Source organism: Aristolochia californica, unplaced genomic scaffold, assembly GCF_029961685.1.
Source record: "Aristolochia californica isolate CCGP_79_NKW_82.1479 unplaced genomic scaffold, dmAriCali1.0.hap1 SCAF_1, whole genome shotgun sequence".
NCBI classification, from domain to species: Eukaryota; Viridiplantae; Streptophyta; class Magnoliopsida; order Piperales; family Aristolochiaceae; genus Aristolochia; species Aristolochia californica.
Window position 1 is genome coordinate 56,634,427 of NW_027181770.1, and position 19,537 is coordinate 56,653,963.

The window sequence follows — 19,537 nt, forward strand, 5'->3', positions numbered from 1 at the left end:
TTTAAAAATTTTAATACTTAAATAATTTTTTATCGTATGACTTAAAAAAAATACCATAGTTAAAGAGGTGAATATCTTTAGATTGGGGTACTTCTTACTACTCCCCCATTTCAACCCTCCTTTTCCCCTTCTAGGTTGTTTATGTAAAGAGGTATGTTAAGTGCGAAAAGACACCGCTCAAAAGAGTGGATATAACCTAACCCAGGTGGATCGAAACCACCTAGCTCTGACACCCACCGTTCCCCTTCCCTACCGCTTCCTTCGGGATTCGAACGTGGAACGTGGTGCCCAACTTTGATACATGTCAAGAAGTTAGACCAATACAACCTAAAAAACTAGTCTGTAAGTGCGGAAAGCCACCCCTCACAAGAGTGGATGGAACCACTCTGGCAGTTTATACTATAGGGAATTAACGTAGATATGGGTAAAATATATTTTAAGTTAATCGTTAATGTTAAATATATGGTTGTGATTCTATTATTATTTAAAATTATTTATACATATTCTTGCAGTTTAAATGACATCGATGACTTGATTATATAATATTTATCCTAAAGATTATTTAATAATATATTTAGTTATTCTGATAAAAATTATTTATGAAATGTTAATTTATGAGTGTTTATGATTTTATAAAAAAATTAATAATTTATTTATTAGTTTTTTGTGGGATAAATAAAGAGGTAGCAAACCATTCCTTGTCTATTATAATATAAAATAAGTAATTAAATGAGTTTTGGGTAATTAAAAACGGATAATAAATAGCCATTATTTCGTTCTTATTGTTACCTGTTTATATCCGTTTTCATGAAATAGGTGAATTTTGAAATTACAACACTGACCCTATAATGCCTGAGTATCTTCGCCGAAAGAAAATCACTACTTTCCGTTCTTCTTCCTTCCGGCGAATAAATTCCTGCCTTTCAGCTTCCTCTATGAGCTTCCGCTTCCTTTCCCCGACTTTGCTACTACGCCCTACGCTGACATTATTTTCATGAAATTCTTCTCGATTTGAATCTTATACCCCCTCGTTATGGCGATGATCTCTACCACCGGCGGCAGCGACATTGAAGCTGGCTTCGCCAAGCTTCAAGGCGAGGATTTTGAGTACTACATGCAGACCTACTCGATTGTCCTTGGTCGCAATAGCAAGAAATCCACCGTTGATGTCGATCTGGCCAGCCTCGGCGGAGGCATGAATATCTCGCGTCACCACGCCCGGATTTTCTACGACTTCCAACGCCGCCGGTTTGCTCTCGAGGTACTGGGCAAAAATGGCTGCTTTGTGGAAGGAGTTCTTCACCTTCCCGGCAATCCCCCCGTGAAGCTCGATTCCCAAGATCTCCTGCAAATTGGGGATAAGAAATTTTACTTTTTGTTGCCTGTCCGGAGTATTCTTGGAGGGTCTGTGAGGCACGTTGCTCCATCCCCGCCCACGATGCACCTGCTGCCTAGCCAGCACGTGGTGGCTCCGCCTCTGTACCTTAAGAAGGGGCGCTCGCGGCCTGCTCCGGTGGACTACGTCGATGAGGAAGATGAGGATGAGGATGACGGGATTGTGGGAGGAGGTGCAAGTAAAAAGTTGAGACAGGAGGGTTTTATGTATGGTGCAGCAGGGCCTGGGTCAAAAGCAGGGCCATCAGGGCAATTGGGTTAGTTTTTGTTCCGTATTGCTGCTACTTAGTTTATTTGTGCTTTTCTTTTCTTTCTGATTCCATGATCTTGTTGTGCGGTAATTTTCTAGTATTTTGTCTTCAGGGATTAGAAATGCTTTTAGTGTTGTTATTTACTTCTGTTCTCTGTTTTCCTGTCACAATATTGGTTAAAAAGGTGCTTGTGGTGTAGTGGATTTTAGTAGCTTGATTTATTTCCAATTTTATTTCCCTTCGGCTGATTTTAGACTATTTTGGTCTATGAACTCGGGGTGTTTGGGTTCTAATCTTCGGAGCTCTCTGTTCTTTGGGGTGTTAATGAAATGTGGGGTCGATTTCTGTATTCGATGATCAAGGAAATATTGCTTGAGGATCATTCTTCAATGTGTAATGTTCAGAAGTACTGTAGCCTGAACACATTAAGTTGACTATGCTCTGTTGGCTTCTCGAGGAGGCTCATTTCTTTGAATGTCATGACCTGGCTGTGTAATTGAGAGTCAGAGATTTGAAGAGTTCATGATTTTGACAATTTTTGTTGAATGTGTCTCGTTGAGATGGTTGTATCATCTTTCTTGGTGATTCTGGTTGAGAACCTACAGTTAGGGGGCCTGCCATACTTTTTAGTTGGATTTACCCTTGACTACAATACTGAAGCTGGCAGATAGTTTTAACTTTGAAAGTTGATAAGGAAATTACTGCAAATTTTACGATTTGGCTGTACATTGCTCCACTTATAGGAGGAAGTGGATGAAACCTATTTACTTCTATACTATGTTACGATACTAAAATTAAATTCTGAAGCTGTTAGATCATTTTGATTTTTGAAAGTTGATAAGGAAATTACTGCAAATTTTGTCAGTTGTCTGTACATTGCTCCACTTAATATAGGAGGAAGTGGATGAAACCCATAAACCTTTATACTATATCTGTGGGATGTGTGAGTACAGTGCTAAAATTAAATACTGAAGCTGTTAGATCGTTTTTGTTGGAAGATGGGCCCAAACCCACACAACCGAGGAAGACCCACATATCCAAGTGTGTTAGAAGATGGGCCCAAGCCCATAAGGCTAAGGAAGACCCACATATCCAAGAGTGTTGGAAGATGGGCCCAAGCCCATAAGATATGGGACCCACCATGATCACGTGAGGTGGCATAAGAAGTCTTACACAATAAGAAGTCTAACAGAGCTACAATTATTATGGAAGTAGGTCTCATAGAGGAGTTTCAGTTTAAAGGTGTTTTAGTCATGTTAGTCTTCTATTTATATTGAGTTATTTAATTATGCTAGGACTTATCTTTAAGTGTTAGAGTTTGGGTGTAATTGGGACAAAGGTAGTTTAATTGTAATTAGACTCTACTACGTTTCTCTATTATAAATAAAGGTTCATGTACACTGATAATAATAAGTCAATGAAGTATTTATCTTTTCCATAAATTCAGCAGTTTTGATTTTGAATGTTGATAAAGAAATTACTGCAAAATTTTGCCAGCTGGCTGTACATTGCTCCACTTAAATCTTATAGAAGGAAGTGGATGAAACATATTTACCACTATACTATATCTGTGGGATGTGTGGTGGTGTTAGATGAACTTACTAAAGGACTGTAAAGCAGATACATAGTTATTCTTGATCCAAACATGAACTATTTATGCCATGAAAATACGAGGATCTTGACTTAAATTTGATTTTAGAAAAAGAGAGGTGATAACATACTTAAATCCTACAATTCAAGATGTTGCAATGAGCTGTGTGATGCAGGATAGCAATGATTTCTGGCCCTAGTGTTCTAATAGGTACTGAATGAGGTCACAAAGAGGCTGACTGAGCAAATCAGGAATAGAATATATTAATTTACATGCTAACATAAACATGCATAACAATGAAGTATATTAAAGCTACTATAAACATGCTAATAATGAAATATATTAAAGTTACTATAAACATGCATAACAAGTACTAACTAAAGGAGAAAATACCTTAGGGATGAAATTTCTAGCAAATTTGGGGGGCGGGCAAAGGAAAAATAAAACTCAGAAGGGCTCAAAACAGGTTAAGAAGTGGAAAGGATGCAATTTTTTTCAGGTCTGTCCTACTTTGATTTAGGCAATCCAAACAAGGACAAGCAAATTTTGATGAAAGAACTACAGTGAATGTGAAAATTAACATGAAAGGCTGGAATTGACGCAAAATAGTGCTGAACTTGAAGAAGAAGTACCGAGATTTGAAGTAAAGAAGGTCAAAAGAGATTAGAAACAGCAACTTTAGGATTTGCCACAGTACCAACCTACAGTTAAACAAAAAAAGTGGCTTCTTTCTTACTGAAATAGAACTGGAATAAACATACAACAAAATAATTTTTTTGGAATAAAATGTTTAAGAGAAAACAAAGAAAGAAAGAGAAAAGGAAGTGTCACACCTGATTTGTGGAATTCACTTCCAAGAGAGAGATAGCTTGACACTCAAGCAACATAATTCTGGAATTTCATTCATTAAGTGCTAATTACAAGACTTTGGTGGCTTAGCCACAACTCTAAAATTTAGCGGCCTAGATTAAAACATCTTATTGACTAAAACTAAGGGCCAGCATTCAAATTTAAAAGGACCCTAATGGACCTTATACCAACACTAAAAAGTCTCATTAAACAAAAAAACAAATATTACTAATAAAACCAAATAATTCTTATGGGCAAGACAAAATCCAACTAAAACATAACCCATTGAAAATAAAGGAAATTAAAATTACGTCCCACCCAATTTCCTAAACCAACTATCTAATAAAATTCAAATCTTGGGTTCCTCATTGAGTCAAATAGTTACATTTCTCTTTTTCTTTTTTGTACTTGATAAGAACTCTTGATCCACATCAATTCTCCCTAACATGGAGAAGTTCTCCTCTGGTGAAATAAAGCTCTTGTATTTCTCATAAAGGTGTGGATTTAGCTTTTAGAATTCTTCCTCTATGAATGAAATGTTGTTGGACTGATGTTTTCTGCACCAATGAACTAGATATCTTCTATACCCTTTGGCTTGAGTGGAAACTACTTGCTAATCAAGGATATCTTCAACCTTGTCTCTCTGAGTGGCATGAGAAAATTTTGCGATAGGTGTAGGCAAAGAAGCAAAAGGATCAAGGATTTCTAGAGTGTTGAAACCAAAGGATTAGACTTGAAAAAGGTGAAGGTTGAGGAGGGGTAAAAGGAGGTATGGGTGAAGTTACTATATGGGAAGGATTGGGTGGTGTTGGCTGGGGGCATACAAAACAAGGTCTGCCTCAATAACACATTGCTAATGCCCATATCTTGTGGCAAATCTAGGAAGTATGCATTACCTTCAATTATGTGCACTACCTTGAAAGGACCAACATTCTTGGCATGCAATTTCTTAAAAGTGCCTTTTGGGAATCTTTTAGGTATAATTCTCACCATAACTATACCTCTTTCCTGAAACTATTTGTAGTTGCGATGCATATCTGCATAAGCTTTGCAAATTTCATAGTTTAAATAGATTTTTCTACGAATATTAGTATGCAAATAAAAGATGTATTTGGTAAAGGATTTGACTAGTTTCAAAAGTTGGGTTCTGGAGGTGAAGGAATGAGGTCAAGGTGTTTTTTGGGTTGGTGTCTTGTCACAATTCCAAAATGAGCTAAATCCTCTAGAACGATTGGTGAAATTTTTATAAGCATATTCAGCCTGGAGTTCTTAATCCAAACTTTTGATATATTCACCAACTAAGCACCTCAAAAGATTGCCTAAGCTCCTATTAACCACTTTCATTTGCCCATCAGTTTGGGAATGGATTGTAGAGTAAACTTGCAACCTTGTTTCTAGCATTTCTAATGATTTTTCTAAAAATGGTTCACTAATTTCATGTCTCTGTTAGACGTTATGTTTTTGGAGGACCATGTATACGGAAAACTTCTTGAAAGAAGATCTTTGAAATGTGGAAAGCATCATAGGTTTTACTGCATGTCATAACATGTGCCATCTTAGAAAACCAATCCACTAAAAAATAGATAGAATCATGATCCCTAGTAGTTTTAGAAAAATCAAGCACGAAATCCATACTAGTATCTTGCCTAGGGGTGTTTGCACAGGTAGTAGTGTGTACAAGTCTGTATTTACTTCCTTTTTGTAGCTATTTAGCAAATAAGACATTGAGTTGTAATTTGAGCCACATCTTGTTTGAGGCTAGGCCAATAAAACCTATCCTCCACCATCGCAATGGTCTTGTCACAACCATAGTGTATTGCGGTTCCACTTGCAGGCAACTCCCAAACAACAAATCATGCAAATATGTATTGGGAAGACACAACTAACTCCCTTGAAATAAATACCCATCAAGAATGGTGAAATCTGAGTTGACAACTAGATATTCCTCAAATGGGTGGTATAAATCTTTACAATTCATATACTCACTCTTAAAAAACTCAAATCCTATTACCTTCACACTCATGGAATGTAATAAAGCAACTCTTTGATTGGGTGCATCACTAGGTTTATTCTCAACAACAGCTTTGTGTTTGAGAACAAATGTTTATTCTTGGAGAAATTCAAATCCATTTGACATGTTGTTGCCTTAACGTTTTTTGAGAGTTCAAGTATTTAAGGGCTTGATGTTCACTATACAAAACAAACTCTTGCTGTAGCAAATAGTGACACCAATATCGTAAAGCTTGGACTATCACATAAAATTCCTTATCATAGGTGGAATAATGTTGCTTTGCATCATTAATTTCTCACTAAAATAAGCAAAGTGATGTGCCTCTTCATTAAGAACCCCATCAATGCCTATACTAGAGGCATCACATGAAACTTCAAAGACCTTAGAAAAGTTAGGGAACTGAGGTACAGGTGCTTCAGTCATCCTTTTCTTTATATCAACCAAGACCTTTTGATGCGGTTTTAGACCATTTGAACTCTCCTCTTTTGATGCAATTAGTAATGGGAGCCATAATGGTGCTAAAACCCCGGTTAAACTCAAAGTAAAAAGTCACCAATCAGGGAAACCCCTAACCTCATTTACATTAGATGGCTCATGCCAATTTCTAATGGCTTTTACTTTCTCGGGGTCAGCACATCACCCATGACATTCACAATAGCACTCAAAAAGATGACTTGAGAGCTCATGAAGGCACATTTCTTAAGGTTTATGTAAGTTTCTCTTGTCTCAAAACTGCAAACTCCTTCCCCAAATGAATAAGGTGCTATAGATGAGAATGTCATCAAAGTAGACAACCAAAAATTGACCAATGAATGGTTGAAACACTTGGGTCGTAACTCTCATAAATGTGCTTGGTGCATTAGTCAACCAAAGGACATGACTAACCTTTCATATAGACCATCCTTCGTTTTGAAGGTTGTCTTCCACTCATCCTGAGGTCTAATGCAGATTTGGTGATAGCCGCTTTTTAAATAGATCTTAGAAAATATTTAAGATTCTCTCACCATGTCGAGCATATCATCAAGTCGAGGAATTGGAAATGTATACTTGAAGTAATTTTGTTAATGGCCCGACTATTGACACACATGTACCAACTCCCATCTTTCTTGGGATAAGAAGGGTGGGTATTGCACAAGGACTAAGGCTTTCCCTAATGAAGCCTTTGCGTAATTATTCATTTACTGTCTCTTTAATTCAGCATACTCTGCAGGATTCATCTTATAATGTGGCAAATTGAGTACTGATGATTCTGGCACAAGGTTGGATGGCATAACAATTGTATTTATTGAGGATGTGAGTAGCATCACTGAGAAAATTTGGGTAGTTGTGGTGAAAATCAAGCAAAAGCTATATCAGAAATTGACACTGGAAACTTTTCAGAGTATCACATGGCAACCTAGTGGAGAAAAAGATTGAAGCAAAAGTTTTTGCATGTATCACAAGTTAAGAAAGGTGTTTGGAGATCATTTGCGTGTATCACATGGCAACCTAGTGGAGCAAAAGTTCAAAGCAATATTTCAAGAACTGAACCTGCTATTGGACCAGTGGCTGGTCTCTAGGTTCAGATGCTTGTTGCAGTGGTACAATTTTTTCTTTCTTTCTTTTTTTTTTTTTTTGAATGTCATAGTGGTACAATATCATCGTATTTTTTAAATTTACTAGAATGTATAATAATATATGGTAGACAAATAAATAACTCTTGTTATCTTTTTATTTGAGATTTTAATAGATATAGTTTGTTTTGTCATCATTATACAACTTTTAAATCAATTATGGTGCTTATGGGCTTCTGCCTTCTTTGAGTGGCCATGTTAAATCGTATGCCTCTCAATCATCCTCACCTCTATTTGCTCCTCCTGTGGGTTAGCTTAAGTTAACTGTTAGTGGGAGTTTGCTGGGTAACCTGGGGCTAGTTGGAGCAGGGGAAGTTTTTAAAAATTATGTAAGTTCTGTATTGCTCACATTTTCTGGGCCCATAGGGATTTGTCGTTTGGTGGAAGCTGAAATGAAAGTCCTACAAGGGTTTAAGTTGTTCTGCCTGAAAGTCTACTCTCTGGTAGTAGTAGAAGAAGACTCAGCTGGTCTTATCGCTCAGATGAAGAGGAAGTTCCTGTCTTTCTTAGTGATTTGCTTACCTTTTCGAGGAAGTAATGGATTTTGATGATCTAATTTGTTACATCTTGGCAGCACACTTTGAGAATTGCTAATCGTATTTCAGATATTAGTCCTAAAGATGGTGCTTCCGGCCATTCTCCAGCAGTTGGAGACACATTTACTGTAGCTGTTTGATGTGGAATTATTCCTCTCCCTCCCATGTGTATTTGTCGTTGATATTTCTCTGCACTAAGAACTGCCCTACAAAACAAAAACAAAAACAAAAACAAGAAAAGAAAAAAGAGTTGCAGAAGAAGATGGATGCTATCCCATGGAAATGGTTTGGCTGAGCCAGTTTTCACAAAGAAGGGGTCTGTCCATGTAAGACTGGACAGGCAACTGGTTCTGGTTTTACTGTCCATTTCCTTCCACTTTTTACAACATTTAATCAGAAGAGATGTCCGCTGAACCACTGGTAGCTCATAAACTTATATTGGCTTGATTGAAGTGGGAAGAAGAACTTAAGAAAGCCAACCCAGCAAGATAGAACACAATGGAGTATTCATGTGAGCAAGAACCAATATCATCTATGGAGGAACAGAATAGCAGATATGAGAATGTGGAAGTCCATGCAGCTATTGTTCTTACCCAAGCAGCATAAAAAAATGTAGGAAACTCAAAAATGGAAATCAACTTATAACTGTTAAGAGGGGCTTGATAGATGGCGAAGAGTGTCTTGATTTTGTTCTGGTGTGTTACGTGGTGGCCTAGGCATGTCAGCAGAGGCTCTGATAAAAAATGGAGGAAAGTTTAAATTAACATAGATGGAAGTCATGAGGAAAAGCTTATGAAGGTCTAAGTAGCACTAGAACCTGTAAATGATAGAGAAGAATGGTGGATTAAGTTTTTGTGACACGATGAAGGGAACTTATGTTTGCTACCTTTGGAGAACTTCTAGATTTTCAAGTGAGGTAAAAAATCTTTTAAAACTTTTCAGAGGCAAGTTTAGGGCGTTCCATTAATATCATTCAATTCGTAATTTTCTGTGGTAGGATAGTTCTTCTGGTGTAGAGTCAACATTGTCTTTTGATTTAGACACTATCAAATGCTCATCTTTGTTAGACATACCAATTGGATTGTCTCCTTTTTGCTCAGATCACGCATGAAGATCTGGATGGGATGATCCTTATTGATCTACCAAAAAATGAGTGAGGTTTCATTGCCACAGATTTTATGTGTCACCTAGTTAAAAAAACAATGCTAGAATATTCCCAAGTGGAAAAAATTATGCTCAGTCATTAAATTTCTATTTTTGTTGAAATTGATCCTGGTATTTTGCATGTGATGGTTTAGGCAGAACTAGCAGGGTTTTCATTTGACTTCACCTTGAATCTTGATGTTATTAGCATCGCTGAAACTTTCAGCAATGATTAAGTTTTAAATTTATGTAGTCGATGTGAAGAGTTGTAGAATTCTATTTAGTCTCTGATTGATCTGCAAAACATAGGATTGAATAACAATTCCAAGCATTAGTACCGTTCCTTGTCATTGTGGTATCTTAGTTTAATACTTTGTTTTGATTTTTGGTCTCCTTAGTGTGAGGTACATGGGATGATTCTTTCATACTTGTTATTCAAGGGGTGAAGAAGGAAGTTTGAGGTCTCCTAGTATGGTTATATTTTTTCAGTTCCAAGCTATGATTACATATTGTATACTTCCCGGCTTGAGGGGGAGTTCCTGTATAAATTTGTTGGTAGTGATGAAAGTTGATCCAAAAATCTAGTTGACAATTGCAAAGTTCAGACTGTCATACAAACCTTAGAATCTTTGTAAAAAGAAAATTTTGTGAACAAGGTGTGAATAAAGTCATATTTACAAGACATGTTTCATCAATGCCTCCTTGAAGGAGTAGTCACCATAGTTTCAAAATCAATTGTCATCTGTCTACAGCAAGCTAGGTATCTGACTATTTCAAACTGGCATCAATGATCTACATTTGCCAGCTTGTGGGGGGAGTGTTAGAGTATATCATGTAAAATAAGAGGGGCATCTCTTTGTAGTGTTTGAGTACATCAAGGAAGAAGACTCCTTGTAGGAGTCCTAATTTTTTTTCTTTCTATTGGAGTTCATATCAATCTCATAAACATGAAATGTGCAACTATAAATAAAGTGTAAGGGTCAACCGTATCATTTTCTAAGGTGACTAGAAATTGTGTTAATTTATTAAGCTTACACCAGTTTGTTGGTTTAAAACTGTGATGTTCTGTTACATTTTTTTCTGAAGCACCTGCATTTTGGGTGTCTGGTAGTTTTGTCAAAGATGAATCTATGGGAAGTGCTATTTCTTTGTAATTTGGAGTACCGTGATGCATGAGACATTTGAAAAGTGAGATGTCTATAAAAGGATCGTATGTGAAGAGGAAAGTACCTAAGCATTTTATGTTCCTTATCTCCCACTTTATGCTTGCATCCAGAAGATAGCATTGAAAGTCTATCCATTGGCTAAGCATTCAAAAACTTGGATTTCTACTAAATAGGTCACTTTGTTTTATTGTTTGTCAGATAAAAAGTCAGATTCAAGATCAAGAGCTGATAGAGAAGCGGACAATCATCAGCTTCTGCAGCTGGAAGAGAAAGACGTGGTCTCTTCTGTGGCAACTGTGCTTTCTGATCTTTGTGGGCCGGGAGAGTGGATGCCTATGGCAAAACTCCATGCACAGGTTAGATTCTTCAAGTTTGGAACTTTTTGGTATTTATAGGTCTTTTTATAGTATAAACTTTATTCCAGAAAATGTGTATAAGAGAAAAAGAATTGCATACTGCACTCATAATGGGATTCATGTCTTCTTGCGGATGTGGCAAGCTGTGACTGGTGATTTGTTTCTCTCCTCTGTTCTTTCCGGCTCTGCTCTCTTCTAGTCTCCTAGGATGACCAAGTATGTGTGTCTTATGACTGTAGGACCTCTATAAACGGATACCTTTTCAGTCTAATCTGATGTGTTTCTTTTAAACTTGTAGAGTAGTTTTTATTGGTAAACATTCCTGAAGTTAACTTGCACATAATGCGATTTAGTCTTTGACTGCTCTAGTCATTTCTTGTTTAATTATCATATGTTTTCGGTGGATTATTTGATTATAGAGAAGGTAATAGAAAATAGAAAGTTAGATACTCCTGTTCTTAGAGAAAAGGTGGGTATCTGAAATTAAAGCAAATTTTATGAATTTGCCTTGAACTTTTTCAAAGGTAGAACAAAGGCTTTGGATGGCAATAAATAGCATTAATTTGTCCCTCCAAATGACTGCCTTTAAATTGCAGAAATGAAAGTAGTTTTTGTTTGGTTTAGCAGGTGTTTCTAATGAATTGGCACTTTGTCATGAATACATTAGACTTGTCCAAGTGTTGAGTTTGTGCTCTTGACTGCTCCATTAGTGATGGTGCAAAAGTGGTGTCCAACGAGAAAATTATTTCACTGTTTCTATGGGAAGAACCACTAAAGTAGTCCTCTGTGTGGAAAAGAGTAATCTCAATATGATTAGGTGAACCGCATAAAGCTTTGTGATAAAGAGATCTAAAAATCAATTTCCCCTGAAAACTCTCTTTTATAACAAGTGAATTTTTTATTTTTTTTTATACAACCTTAAAAACTGAAATTTCAGAAGATCTTTTCTATTAAATGACATTTCCTGAGAGAATGAAGTGTAATGCATGGAAAATTCAAGAGCACCACAATCAATTGAAGAAAAGGACTTTGAAGTTCCTTGTATCATGTTATATTTTTCAAAACCAAAAAGGACACTTTGAGAATCGATTTGTTTGTTCACTTGTTCATGGTGCAGCTTGTAGAGCAGTATGGCAGTGTGTGGCATCACAGTAGGGTAAGGAAATACCTTGCCTCAGAGGATTGGCCTTCAGCAGAAACGAAAGGTAGACCATGGTTTGGCCTCCTGACACTACTCAGAAAATACCCAGAGCATTTTGTCATTAACACAAGATCAAAGGGACGGGTAACATCAGAATTCGTCTCCTTGGTTTCCTTGCTTTCATGAAATTCAAACATCCTTGTGCTGCAAATCTTGTTGAAACATTATGGAGGAGTGATGAACAGATTACTTTTCAGAGCAAACGGAGTCTTCTCACTTCTCAATGGCCATCTATTGGGGCAGTTGACAGCAAAATATACGTTACCGAGATGGGAGGGCATCCTGAGGTGTTGTGAAGCTTACTAGGAAGATCAACTTGATATAAGTGTTCATACTCACCATGTAATTTTTTTCCTCTTGTTTTGGCGTTGATACCTGGCTGTTTGAAAACTAACTGTAGACTTGGCCTTTTCATGTCAATATTGCGAAGGTGAATGTTGGCAATCTGGGTAGCTCAACCAGCCGTTCTATACACAGGGTCTCTGAATCGTACTAGGTTTAAGCTTCTTTTTAAACTCAACTATTTACAAAGATTATGTAAAATACTAACTTAAAACGTGTAATAAAAAAGAAAATAAATTAAAATAAAAAGGGAGAGGAAGAGAATAAACCATTTTCTCTTCCATATTCTCTCTCATTTTCCATGGACATCCCAGCAAGAGAATAAACCATTCACTGCCGGTGCCCTATTTCTATCTTCGAAAACCAAAGAAGAATAGTCAATGTAGGTCCAATTAATTATGAGCATCTCAGAAACCACTCTTCTCCGTGAAAGTTTGTAGCAAAGAAAGTGTATGAGGGAGATCATCTAATTTGAGAAATCGTTTCCATTAGGATCTCGCACAAGCACAATTCAACTATAAGTTTATTCATGTTTTTGGAAAACTCATCTAACCAGAACAAAAACCTGCCTTGTACAGGGCATTAAATAGCTCTAACCTGCTTAACTTACAGAAACAGAACCAAAAAATCACATTTGCGAGGCCAATGTTAAAAGAGAAATTTAAAAGATCGTCAAATCAAGTCTCATGGTTCTTCTTTACTTAGTTTACCAAGTGATTCTGCTTTCAATTGTTGTTCTCGAGCCCTTTTGGCAGCCAGAGCTTCCTCATCTAGTATTTGAATGGGGAACCACTCAGGAAGATTCCAATCCTTTTTACTTCTCTTTTGTGAATCTTCAGCTGATGAAAGATCACCAGAGTCCCACAATAGTGGTTTAAGATGTAGAGTGGCATAATCTATAGTTGTTCCGACGATTGCAAAGATGACAGAATAGCGGATTGCACCAAGTCGACCGCCTAAGATTGGTTTAACAGAATAGTTAATTGAGATGGTTTAATTAAGCACCCATGAGGAATCATTAACTAAAACTCCCAAAACTAACTACAAAAGCAAAGAATGAACCTTGAATGCGCCCAAGACAGGCACCACTGAAAATGCCTCCTAGGACTGAATTCATCAGGTCATCGGAGCTTGAAGCTCGCGTCTCCCTTACAAGTTCACGTGCAGCTGTACAGGCAGAGTTCAATGCCATAAGTTATCCACGAGAGTTTTGAGGAAACAGCAACAAACTTATTTTGTGGGATATGCATATGACAGAGAAGGTTCACCATTGCTAATAGAACATGTTGTCCATCACGACTAAGAAAAATAATAAACAGTAGAACAGCATACCAGAGTAAAGCAAGATAAGTGTACTGAATAGCTAACCCAAAATAATGTAGAGATAGGTGACATAGAGTAATAGAAGAGCTTCTCAGAACTTCATTAAATGAAATGAAGAGCCACAATAGGAACCTAGATCACATGAGATGACCTGTTACTGGAGACTTATTTAAATAAATGAAACAACAAACTCCAAAGCATATTCCTCTTTCATAATTCCATATATCAGGCTAGGCCATCCAGAGGGGTTGCAAGGTAAAGCATGGACATAAAAAAATGATATGGTTGTGATTTGTAACTCTTTTCCATGATACAGTTGAAATTTTCCCTCCCTATGCATGTACCCTTTTTCAGCAGATTCAAATCTGCACCTCTTAATTTAACAGAAAAGCCACAAAATAGTGAGAAGAAACTCACTAAATGCCCAACAACTGCATTTTACACTGAAAAAGAAAATGGCTGGAAAATGGATATATTTAGAAAGGACAGACCAACCGGACTTTGATCTTCTTGAATTGAAAAGTGAATCTCAAACAATGGTAAATAAATGAGAGTTTTTGCGTTTGAAGAAAGATTTAGAATAATCATACCTCCCAACCTCAGAGGCCTATGTCATTTTAAGCCAAAAAATTTGCACTTGATCAGTGAAGAATTAAGATAACCCAACTCCTAATCTCCAAGGTTTATCAAGTTCTGTAGTTAAACAGTCTTATAAGCAGTAGAGACTCGAAAGCCTGTGATATAATCATATGTATCTAATGCATTTGCAGAGTCCTTCGCATTTCAATGACATTGAAAAAAGGTTCTTCACAAAACAGAAAGTTCATAAATCCGGTAGTTTGCTGGCAAAGAAGAATAAAAACCCCCTTGCCAGAACAAGTCCAGGTAAGTAACCTATGCATAAGGCTTGTGAGAAGCAGTTCTCTACTCTCTAGTTCGTTGTCACATTCACCAGTTCTACTATTGATCACCCGTTTGAATTTATTTACAACGAGAATCCTCAGTATTTAAACGCATAAACAAATGATTAAAAGCCCTCAAACCAATTGCCACAACAGCACGCTTCACGAAGACAACTTACAGCAATAGCAGCCGGCAACGATGGCGAAATTGGAGGCATATGCTGAAGACAGATTAACCGCACCAAATTGCAGTCGACGTTTCGATATCAAACCGACTCCTCCACCCACAATTCCTGATATTCAACCATCTGTTTTTTTCAAAATGAAGAAAAATAACAAAACAACAATAAAAGTAGGGATCGGTAAAACGACCTGCAAGAAGGGTGGGGATGTAAATCCGTTCTTTCCAACCATTAGATGGTTGTTTATGACTAGTTGCTTCGGTATTTGCAGCCATTGCTTCCTGGTCTCAGGAGTAGGGAAAGCGGTGATGGTCACTCTAGCAAGAAATTTGCTGGGTGTGTTACTGTTATTTTTCAATTGGTTATCTAATTGGGTTTCTTTTCAAGAGAAAGAGCTTGAGTTCGCTTGACATCTCCATTGAGTCAACCTGGGTGCGTAGTGAAGTAGAACACTACAATCTCCATTGAGTTTATTAGTGTTCTAGACGAGGACAATAAATAAAAGGAGAAATTTGTGAGAAATCCCAAGCACAAGAATGGTTATTGGAGATTCTAAAGCTGTTAGGTGGATTAAAGCTACCTTGTTTCTTGACATTCTTTCTTAAATCATTGATATTTAAAATATTTTACTTTGTGGGAGTCATTGAAGAACACATGCTACACAAACAAATACAAAGTTCTTCCAACTTAAAATTCAATTACAAAGTTCTAGCTAAGATTAAAAAAATGACACAAAGTACTATAATTATATCAATATCTTATGTATTTAGTTGCAAGTAGTTCGGGAAGTTTTTTCTTCCAAGCACAAATTGTCCTATATGCCTAGTGGTTTGAGAGACAAGTATCGGAATTTCAATATTGGTGTTAAATTCTAAGGTCTTGAACCATTGTGAGCTAGCTTTAGGAACATGAGAAGAAAGAGAGGAAAGAATAAGAGAAGGAGAGAAGAGAGAAGAGAGAAGTGTAAGTGGTAAAGAGAGGAAGGAGAAAGAAACGTAGAGAGAAACTCTACCTTAGGGTTAGGTCAAGCTCCCTCTTATCCTTCTATTTGTAAACATTTAAAACATTACATAATGACATAAAAACTTTTACTCTTCTGTAGGGACAAAACTGAAGAAAAAAAAACTTAGTCTCTTTTAACACTTTCCTTGAAGCTGATGCAAACATTGTAAAGACCTAGCTTGGATCATGAACCTTGAAGGTGACTAGCTGTTACAACCTTCGTAAAGATATTTGTAAGTGAAATTTTGGAAGAGATATATTGCATGGTAATAATTCCAACATGTAGTTTCTCTCGAATAGATAGTCAATTTCAATGTGTTAGATTTATTTATGAAACACCAAATTTGTAGCAATGTGAATGGTCGTCTAATTGTCACAATGAAGTTGCATAGAATTTTTTGAAACCAAGTTTAGTCCACAAGGACTTCAACCACAACATCTCACTTACTGCATGGGCTATACAATAATATTCTGCCTTTGCACTAGACTTTGCAACACTTTGTTCCTTATTGCACCAAATGACAAATTAACACCAACCAAAGTGTATAAAATGAATTCTAATCATTAAAAGAACCTACCCGATCAACATCTGTAAAACCCTCAATAGGCCCATTGCAATTATAGAATAGTCCTTGTCTTGGATTTTCTTAAGATATCTCAAAATCCTTTGTATTACTTGCCAATGGGATAATTGACATTGATGCATACATTCATTGATAACGCTTACAACAAAATAAATATCAGACCATTTTATAGTAAAATAGATGAGTTTATCAACTAGTCGCTAAAAATTTTCAACATCTATATCATTTCCCAACTCAACACATAATTTTATAGTCGGATCTATAGGAGTATCAAGCAGGCAACATCCAAGCATGTTGGTCTCTTTTATTAAGTCCAACAAATATTTCCTTTGTGACAAAATTATGCTATGTCGAGATCGGGGTACTTCAATCCAAAGAAAATATTTAAGTAGACTAAGATCCTTGGTTTGAAACCCCTTTTCCAACTCCTTCACCTAATGAATATCTTTTAAATCACTACCTATAAGAACTATATCATCTATATATACTACCATAAGAATCACACCAAGATTAATATGTTTCACTTCTTAACCAAGCTCAAGGAAATTCCTTTACCTCGTAAATTGACTTCTTAAACATGAACACTTTTTCCCATCAACCACCAGATCTGGTAGTTGAGACATGTAAATCTACGTGTGTGGATCTCCAAAGAGAAAAACATTCTTAACATCCGTGGATGAAGTGGCCACTAAAGATAAGAAATCTTTCCGAATTGAGTTTAGCTACTGAAGAAAAGGTTTGTTCATAAACAATTCCATAGGATTGAGTGCAGTCTTTGGCAACCAATTGTGTTTTGATCTAGATTATACTTTATTGTAAAGACCCATCTACGACCACGGGTTACTTTCCTTCTAGAAGAGATGTCAAATCCCATGTGTTAATGTCATACTAGGTCGTCTCTTCCTCTTCCATGGTAGTTTTCCATCCTAGATCTTGTAGAGCCTCACATAATCTTTTTTGGATGTAGACACAAGATTAGACTGCTAAAAAAGAACAACTAGGAGACAAATGTTGAGTAGAAATAAAATGTGAAATAGGATGAGAAGTGGAAGTTTGTTGCAAGACACAAGATTGAAGTTCTTTTCTTATAGCAATGGGTCTTGTATCATTATAGTAGTAATGGGAGATGGAGTATTAACCTCAAAATTATCTACAAACGACATGAGGGACTGGAGGTCCAATGGTGAAAAGGTCTCTTATTGTTGCTTATCTAATGGCTAAAAAAGAAGCTGAACAGGTGGTACAATAGGCCTAGACGTACCAACAAGTGAAGATTGAAAACCAGGAAAAGAAAAGCTTGAGTAGAATGACATATCCTAAAAGAATGTTACATCAACAAAGATAATGGGTTTTTGAGAAGAATGAGTGTAACACACAAACATTTTTGAGTTTTAGAATACCCAAGGAATGTACCTTTCAAAGCTTTGGTATCAACCTTATTTAGAGTTAGGGATAGATTATGTACAAAACAAATACATTCAAATAGTCTTAGTGAAAGTGGAAAAGGATCCGAATTAGGTAAGAGAGTCAAAAAGGTGGTTTATGACCAATGCACTAGAATGCATGTGATTGATGAGATGACAAGCTATGAAAATTGCATAAGACCAATTATATTGAGGCACATGCATATATAATAATAATGTTCAAGATACTTTTAACGAATGTTTGTTTTTTTTAGTAGCTACACCATTTTGTTGAGGTTTATAAGTATATGATGTTTGATGAATTATTATTTTTTGTTTGTAAATTTTATGAAATTATAACGATAGATACTCTTGAGTATTATCCAAAAAAACAAGTTGCACTTCCATGCCTAAATGAGTTTCAGCCATGATAAATTAAATGAATCCAAGTAACTCTGTTACAATCATTAACAAAATCAACAAAGTATAAGGACCGAGTATTATTTGGAACTTGGACTAGTCCCTAGACATCTAAATGGACTAAGGAAAATAGACTAGAACTAACCATGTCAAAGTGAGAAGGAATACCACTTCTCTAATATATACTCAAGTAACAAAACTTACATGACAATATAGAAATAAGCTTTAAGTAGGAACTAAAGATTGCAATATAGATAATGGAGGGTGACATAGTCTTTTGTGCCATTGGGTCACTTGTTTATTTAGAGTAGCCATTGTTGAAGTTTTTTTTGGCTATCTAACTAGCAGACATAGGCTTGGAAGGAAATTATGGGACAAAAATACATTGGAAAGTAGTAAGGAATGTGAAGGAGAGAAGCACTTATGCTTTGAACTTTGGTTTATGATCCATCAACAATAGAAAAAAAACAATGATTGGGACATGAATTCAATGATGATAAACTCCCAATTTTTTTAGTAAGATGTTTTGGTGCACCTAAATCAGTAATCCAAGGAGAAAAACTGGAGCATGAAAGAAAAGAAAATGTACTTGTAGTGGCAATAGTAACAACAATAGTAGTAGGAGAAGCCAAAATACTTTTCAACTTCTACAAAGTTTCTCTAATTATTTTGTCCTTTAGATGATTCAATAATGGCTTCCTTATTCCTTGGAGTAGTATCACCTACATGATTGATTGGTGAAATTGTTGGTCTTTCATGTAACTTCTAGCACCTCTCTACTACATGGTTAAGACAATCCAAATACATACAAATTTTAGAAGTTGAGAAGTCCCATTGGCCAAAATGACCTCCAAATCTCCCTCTTTTACTTCTTCCTTGGTCTCTTCCAGTGCTACTAGTTCCTCTCCCTTGAGAAGACATTTATCTCTTCTAGTGTATATTCATGAGGTCGTGGTATTCTAAGTATAATAGCGCACATTTCATCAAATACTGGGTTAGCAAAGAAAATAAGGACTTTGCACTTGGCCACATCAAGATAAGGCTTCGAATTTGCAAGATAAATAGCACTAACTAATTCTTCACTCTAGTTTCTGTGAATTACTATGGTGATTGAGTATGGCTACGAGAACTCCCATTTTTGTAACAAATCCTTAAACTTGGCAAAATATTTATTGAGGTCATCCCCTTTGTTTAGTATTGTGCATAGCTTAAAACACATCATACAACATTTGAAGACTACCAAAGCTAGTATAGTTTTTCACAAGTA

General features: G+C 36.3%; 2 protein-coding genes across 2 annotated transcripts; one reads left to right on the forward strand and one right to left on the reverse strand.

The window, feature by feature from the left end:
- Positions 1-900: 900 nt before the first annotated feature.
- On the forward strand, positions 901-12,669 carry LOC137962461 (FHA domain-containing protein FHA2). The gene is made up of 3 exons (XM_068809338.1): positions 901-1,652; positions 10,754-10,911; positions 12,029-12,669. Exons 1-3 carry the CDS (start codon positions 1,034-1,036, stop codon positions 12,236-12,238), a joined length of 987 nt encoding a protein of 328 aa, XP_068665439.1. The 5' UTR covers positions 901-1,033; the 3' UTR covers positions 12,239-12,669.
- A 286-nt stretch (positions 12,670-12,955) lies between these two features.
- LOC137962468 (uncharacterized) lies at positions 12,956-15,273 on the reverse strand. The gene is made up of 4 exons (XM_068809352.1): positions 15,052-15,273; positions 14,859-14,972; positions 13,517-13,621; positions 12,956-13,410 (listed from the first exon to the last, which is right to left on the reverse strand). Exons 1-4 carry the CDS (start codon positions 15,134-15,136, stop codon positions 13,139-13,141), a joined length of 576 nt encoding a protein of 191 aa, XP_068665453.1. The 5' UTR covers positions 15,137-15,273; the 3' UTR covers positions 12,956-13,138.
- Positions 15,274-19,537: the final 4,264 nt, after the last annotated feature.

What these genes read in the sequence shown, in the direction of transcription:
- LOC137962461 (XM_068809338.1), top strand. Translation starts at nt 1,034, where the DNA reads ATGGCGATGATCTCTACCACCGGCGGCAGCGACATTGAAGCTGGCTTC. An exon ending in AGGGCCATCAGGGCAATTGG is followed by an intron (nt 1,653 to 10,753) that starts GTTAGTTTTTGT and finishes ATTGTTTGTCAG; the next exon opens with ATAAAAAGTCAGATTCAAGA. An exon ending in TGGCAAAACTCCATGCACAG is followed by an intron (nt 10,912 to 12,028) that starts GTTAGATTCTTC and finishes TTCATGGTGCAG; the next exon opens with CTTGTAGAGCAGTATGGCAG.
- LOC137962468 (XM_068809352.1), bottom strand. Translation starts at nt 15,136, where the DNA reads ATGGCTGCAAATACCGAAGCAACTAGTCATAAACAACCATCTAATGGT. An exon ending in CATCCCCACCCTTCTTGCAG is followed by an intron (nt 14,973 to 15,051) that starts GTCGTTTTACCG and finishes GTTGAATATCAG; the next exon opens with GAATTGTGGGTGGAGGAGTC. An exon ending in CTGTCTTGGGCGCATTCAAG is followed by an intron (nt 13,411 to 13,516) that starts GTTCATTCTTTG and finishes AACCAATCTTAG; the next exon opens with GCGGTCGACTTGGTGCAATC.